At 38.6% G+C, this 7,090-nt stretch overlaps 1 protein-coding gene across 1 annotated transcript; it reads left to right on the forward strand.

The window, feature by feature from the left end:
- The first annotated feature begins 883 nt into the window (after positions 1-883).
- On the forward strand, positions 884-4,339 carry LOC107656473 (uncharacterized). Its single transcript, XM_016444348.1, has 3 exons — positions 884-2,037; positions 2,248-2,447; positions 3,755-4,339. The coding sequence occupies exons 1-3, from the start codon at positions 1,581-1,583 to the stop codon at positions 3,854-3,856; spliced, it is 759 nt and encodes a 252-aa protein (XP_016299834.1). The 5' UTR covers positions 884-1,580; the 3' UTR covers positions 3,857-4,339.
- The last annotated feature ends 2,751 nt before the right edge of the window (positions 4,340-7,090 follow it).

Below are 7,090 nucleotides of genomic sequence, written 5' to 3' on the forward strand. Positions count from 1 at the left end.
ATTTAATGTTTATTGCTATAAAATAACAGAATCACACAAGTCAGTTTTGTGATTAAGTTTTAATTTATAGAATGTGATTTAAACGCTACGCTGTTAGAAACAAATGTGTACTCAACTTAGAAATTAATTACCATAAATTTGAATCTTTAAAGAGTCATTAACAGTGTGAGAGTGTTGTTTTTCGTTAAAAGGTATAAATTCATTGTTGTCTTAACATCAGAACTGTGAATTACCAGCATCAACACCCTGATTCCAAAAAGTCACATGAGTATGTATTTCTCACACTGGCATTATTTTTCTTATAAGAGTGGTTTCTTTTTATTTCAAGCCATGAAGCCAAGCAGATCAGATAGGAGGCAAAGAATTGCTTTGTCCCCTATCTTGAAAGCAAAGGATGTGTCCGGAGGTCAGTGCTGCACCCCTGAAGAAACTTCTGAGCTGCTGCTGTCACAAATATGTAGTAAGTATCTAAATGTTCTCCTTCTTTTTGAGTATTTGTTCACGAATAGTTAATCGTATTTATTGCTTCAGATACAAGAATTTGTCTTCCTCCGGGATGGATTTGCACTTTGCCCCCTGCCAATCATACCTGGGTGTCAAAGGCCCTGTTCAGGTGGTCTCCAGAGAAGCAGCCTGAAATGGACTATACTAGGGTGGATAGGATGTGGTGGTACCCACCGTTCCCACCTCTTACCTTAACTGAAGTGCCAGAGATGGGATGCTACTTTAGGCATGCATTGTTTCTCTGGATGCCACAAAAGCTGTGGAACGTTAAACTTACCTGTCCACATTCAGGTTGCTTGAAGGAAGAGCTCACGTCAACAGGTCTGCACCAGGAGCTCAGGCAGGTAGTTGATGTTGAAGGGTCATACTTCATGGCATCCGAGCGTCTGGTTTGTGGGAAATGCAAGCGGAAAGGGATTAGCTGGAGTCATGATGTAGTGTCACAACTTGATTTTGGTCATAGAGTCCAGTTCCCTTGCATTCCTGCATTACAGGTGTCTTGCGACATGAAGGTTGTACGCCTTAACCGTCAGAGACGTCTGGGAACCAGCGTCAGCCAAATCCAGGAGAAACTAGAGGAACATCACACTGAGGTTTGGCTGCAAAAGACTGTACAATATCTAACAGATTGCAAAAGCTTTGCCCATCCTATACGTTTCAAACCCCACCTTCCATGATTCCTCTTCCCAAACACTTTTGGTTGAGGCAAGTGTTCGCTCTGGACGTACTTCACAGAATGAATGAGATGAACCAGCATAACCTCGCAGTTTGGCCTTGTGCTAAAGATGGGTTTCACCAAGAAGTTTCTCAGGAACTTGGGTGATCAGTGTCGCCAATGAACACAGGCAGGTTATCATGTCTTGAGGCGATTCTCTGGCATCATAAATAGGTACAAGGAAGCCGCGATGGCTCCTCCTGAGGTTTTGTATGTCAACAGAGACTGCTGTGGGTCCGGCTCTTTCAGAAAAACATTCAAAGAGTGGAAGGACATGGAGGTCAGGTTGGACATCTCGGAGTTCATGTGACGGATTGCTGCGGGCTGCACATCAGGGTCCCATCAGATATATGCAACCTTCATGGACAGTCTCAGCCACTGTATTTTCAAATGGGATGAGGAGGACCTGAAGCAGCTGAAGGAGGCGAAGCGTACCGAGCTCAGTTCCGAGATCATCCAGCCTTCTGATAACGAACTAATGCATCACCTCAGCAGAAATGAGTTGGCCCTCCACTGTAGACGAACCACATGTGGCGCGAGGGAGATCGAAGAACTCATTGCAGTGCTCATTCGGCTCTATGATGGGGAGGTGGGATGGGACTCATCAGGAGTGCCACTCTTCAGTTCCAATACAATGGCTGAGGTATGGGATTCCCAGAAGAAACATTTACCGTGTATAGTGGATCCTCTTGGTGTACAACTGTATGAGCAGACTGGGACATTGGTGAAGGGAGGCCACCTTCTGCCAAACTACAAATGTGTCAGAGGTTCCACCTCCATTGAATCCTTCCACCAGCATCTGAACCAGCTCATTCCAGGTAAATACATTATCAGTCAATCAAAATAATTTTGTTAGATTTAGTGTACATACACTATACCATTAAAAAGTCTGGGGTTGTTGCAATGTCAACAATGTGCTTGCAGTATTGCAAGTGGCACATCACAACTAGATAACCATAATCAAAACATCTTTCTATACTGCAGTATCTAAGTGATGCAATGTTTGCAATTTGTATATTATGTTTCAGGGGTGCCGAATTGTTCTACATTACTACAAATTGATTGTTGGATGGATTGGTCAGGTGGAATGAAGCGACTGCTACAGCCTCAGAGGGCCTGCAGACACCTCAGACTTGCATGGGGGTTCTTCAGCAAGCTGTCAACCAGCTCAGAGAGGAAGTGCTTAAAAAGAACATTGTGTCTACTATCAGTACAAGTAAATACACAGGTAAGTTAGATATTAATTTCTTGTAGCTGAAGCGACAGTTCTCCAAAAATACAAACTCACCCTCATGTCGTCCCACTATACTATGGAAACAGTGTTATTTTAGTAACATTTGTATTCTATTATAGTATTGTTTTTGTTTTTATATTTTCAGTTTTAATTTTAGTTTATATTTTAGAAATTGTATGTATTATTTTTTTTTTATATGTATTTATGTTTAGCTTTAGTTTTGTTCAGTTTTATTATTATTATTATTATTTTAATTTTATTTCAGTTAGTTACCAAGGAAACACAAAACATAAGTGCCCAACCAAAAAGAAACTTAAAGCAGAAAAAGAAATAAACACACACCGGCACACCATGGCTCGTAAAAAATTGACACTCGCACAAAGATTACATTTCAAGCACACAGTCTCTTCATCAGACAATTAAAAGTCTCCAAAGACATTATTTTATATGTGATTAACAAATACACAGCACATAATGCACTCCCACAGTGAAAAAACACACACATACACAGAAGTATGTCTAGAAAAAGAAATGATAATCCAGAGGCAAGAAACATCAGGTAGCCTAAAGGTACCATGATAATGCAGACAGGACACAAAATCAAAAAATAAAAGTAGACTAAATGTGCGAAGTCCAAATCTATACGTTAATTCTTTTTTCTACTTTAGGTTCTTCTTTACCTTTATTTAACCAGGAAGAAACTCATTGAGATTAAAAATCTCTTTTTCAAGAGTGTCCTGGCCAAGATAGTTGCCAAGGCCACTAAGCCAAGCCAAGGCCAAGATAGTTGCTTAAGTTACTAAACCCAAAATGTATATTTTATTTTATTTCAATGTTATATTAACACTAAATGGAATAACAAACATTCTTCAAAATATCCTTTGTGTTTCGCACAAGGAAATAGTCATACAGGTTTAAAACAACAGGAGAATGCCTAATTATGACAGAGTTTTCATATTTATGTGAACTATCCCTAGTTTAATAAAACGTAGAACTCCTTTTCATGTGAACTGATTGGGTTAGAGTACCTGTACCAGCAGACTGGCAATGCAATCCAGGACAGTAGTTTTATCATTAGACAGATGGAAACCACTGATGTCCAAGTGGTCGGAAGTGAGGGCTGCTGCAAACAAGAGGACATTGGGGATTGGAAAAATCGCACAGCAACCCGTCCCATCTCTGTTAGAAGCTTCTCTATCAATGAATGCAAAATATACCTCAGCTTTCCACAACATTTTGGTGGTATTTCCAAGATACACATAACATTAGGTATTAATGTGAGTCATTCGAATCTTTTCCAGGATAAGCCGAGGTGTCCAGTTTCAGGTAGAAGATCTCTTTCCTCTGATCACATCCTCACTGGCAAAAGAAATGACGGCTCCAGAGAAGGTTCCGTCCATTAAAGAAGAGGATAGTATGGAGTACAGTTGTGATGACAAGCCTCTCATTTCAAACTCGCCTCCAGACACTGTGACAGAAAACAACGCAACACAAGAAAAACCCTCAACAGAACAACCTGCTCCTGCTCAAACCCAGTCAGGCTCATCATTGACTTTTCCCATTTTGTTTTCCAGCCCTTCTCTGTCAAAACAAATGATGGTGGTTTTAACACCTGCACAAAAGATTGATGCACCAGCAACAGTGAGTTCCCATTCGGTTCCTGTTCCTTACACCACACGGTACTACTGGAAGAGAAAACTGGTGAAAGAAAAAGATGGCATTTATACCAGGAAGTACTATGTGTGAAGATCAGAGGCTATCCAGTGCAGAAAGTGCAATAAAGAGAGAATAATGTCAACTCATCGCCAGTATTTTGGCAACTGGTATTGTGAGGAGACTGACACAAAACCCTTTGCTGTGTGGAAGGCTGAACTGTTAAAGCGGGGTTATGGAAATCAGAATCAGAATCAGAATGAGCTTTATTGCCAGGTATGTTTACACATACAAGGAATTTGTTTTCGTGACAGAGGTTCCACAGTGTAACAGAATGACAGTGACGGAACAAAAAAACACAAATAAAAAAAAGAATAAAAAAAAAATAGAACAAGTAAAATAAGGAATAAAAAATATACAAATCGACAATTGTATGTACAGGTATATTATGATAGACAGTTGTATGTACAGGTATATTATGTGCAAATTGAAATGTAGACTGAGTATGTGTGTTAGATAAATAAGTGTATGAGTGAATAAATAGTGTGTGTTCCACAGTTATTGTCAAGTGTTCATGAGATGGATGGCCTGAGGGAAGAAACTGTTCCTGTGTCTGGCCGTTCTGGTGCTCAGTGCTCTGTAGCGTCGACCAGATGGCAACAGTTCAAAGAGGGAGTGTGCCTGCTCTGCTTCATTAGTCCATCTTTTTACAGTCCTTAATACAAGAAAAGAAGAAGTTCTGAAGGGTGGAATCAGTAATAAACGTCCAGCTCCTTTCATTTTAATTATTCTTATTTAACACTATTTCTTCAATTAGTTGTATGTAATTAAATGTGTGATTTTGGTGCTTCTCACCAAAATATAATTGCAGCGCTGCAATAAAATCATTCAATGTGTGGCAGTGGACCTGAACTGTTTTTCCATATTACTCAACACTTCTACTCTTCATAATTAGTTTCAGGCAAAAATATTAATTTTATTTATGCTTAAGGTCTATCATTTATTGCAGTTGGAACCTCATAATAATTTAAATAAGCCATATAAAACCAAACATTAACACAAAGTTTAGTCTAGAAGCTAGTGGAAGGCACCCATTTACTTTAAAAACTGTTTTTGGCTTGTCAAAGTAAAATTTTAGCATAAAAGATATAATGGCTGTAACGCCAAAGCAAATTTATCCAGGTCAAAAAATATTTATGATGCACATAGGTGATTTAGCAACATATGAAACCAAAGAAATGATTTAGCTAAATATTAGCCCGAATTGGTAAGCTAGCTAGTTTTTTCCAAAGTGGCAGCTATGGGGCAAAGTGAGCCAAATGCTGTGGGGTAAATTGAGCCAGCATTTTAAAGGGGTGATTTTAAATGCTTTTAAAAGTGATTTTAAATTTTAAATGCTTTTTTAAACATCATTATTTTGTGTATTTGGTGTAACAGAATATGTTGACATGCTTTAATGTTCAAAAAAACACATTATTTTTCAAATACTGTACATTATTGTAGGTCCTATATGCCCCGCCTCTCTCAAACGCTTCGTTTTCTACAAAGTCCCTCCTTCCGAAAAGCGCAGTCTGCTCTGATTGGCCAGCTGACCCAGTGCATTGTGATTGGCCGAACACCGCAAGCACTCGTCGGAAATGTAACGCCCCTTACCATAATCGCAAGCTTCATCTTTCAAAATAAATGTAAAGACAGTAAATAATGTCATTAGTTTTACCATCAGTTCAAGCCCGAAAGGGGAACAGACACAGTAATGATGCAGTACACAAGCCGTGGTTAAGACAGCTGACTCTACTGTGATGTGACGCTGTCTCTCTCTCTCTCACACACACGTGCGCGCGCGCACACGCACACGATGCGCAAAACTCCGCATTTGAACAGTCAATAGCAAATACTTAAACTAGTAACAAAACATACTTACAGTCGCTGATTCAGAAGCGCCAGATTGTCATAGCAAAGTATTCCCACATAGTGACCTAGATATGTGGGGGCGTGTTAGAACGAGCCGTTTTAGGGGGGTGTGGCAGAGTCTTAACTTTGATAAAGAATATCTCTTTGGTTTTGAGACTTTAGTCTTTGCAACTTCAGGGATCTTATCTATTCACGAACAGCTTGTAACACTCCAAAGAGAAAGGAAAACTTGAAATCGCATCATATGACCCCTTTAACTTACCCCACCATAAGGCACTGAAGTTAAAATCTCTTAAGTATAACTGGTATTTTAATGTGATATTATGCAACTGGTTTAGTTTATCATATATTTCCATATTATTTGTAGTTTATTTGATAGGGACAGAGTACATGTTCACCAAATCCTTCTCTGATAAGAACCAGAAGATGATTTTCATCACATTATAATCATATATCATTCCACCTGTAGTCCCTAATGGCCTGTTCGACATTGCAGAAAAGCTGCCATGCCAGGAATCTTTTGACTAAAATGTTTATTAGTATCAGTCTACATTTATTCCTTCATTCTAATTCATTTTTTATTTAATTTTACACAACAAACTCTCTGTTTAGTCTGTTTTTGGGAAGGTTACAACAGAAATGCAAACAATTAAAGATTGAAATTTAAATTTAATTTGGTTGGTTTTATGTTGTTAGCTTTAAGAAAAGAAATATGACTGGTTATAAAAGGAAATTTGATTATTAAATTAGTTTTTAAGAGAGGAAAATTATCTTTAAAATTTCACATGGGTTTGAATCAGATGGTCAGTTAACTTACCCCTAACCTGGGACAAACTGAGCCACGGGAACACTTTTTTTATAAGAAGACATTTTTAGAACCCTTTGTATGGAAGCCCGTTTCCGCCACTGAATAAAAAATAAAAGAGGTAATTGCGTCTTTTTATCTCACAATTCTGACTTTTTTTTCTCGGAATTGCGTGATATAAACTCGCAATTGCGAGTTAAAAAGTCAGTCAGAATTGCGAGAAAAAAAAATCAGAATTGCGAGATATAAACTCGCAATTGCAAGAAAA

Source organism: Sinocyclocheilus anshuiensis, unplaced genomic scaffold (genome assembly GCF_001515605.1).
Source record: "Sinocyclocheilus anshuiensis isolate Anshui unplaced genomic scaffold, SAMN03320099.WGS_v1.1 scaffold2019, whole genome shotgun sequence".
Classification (NCBI taxonomy): Eukaryota; Metazoa; Chordata; class Actinopteri; order Cypriniformes; family Cyprinidae; genus Sinocyclocheilus; species Sinocyclocheilus anshuiensis.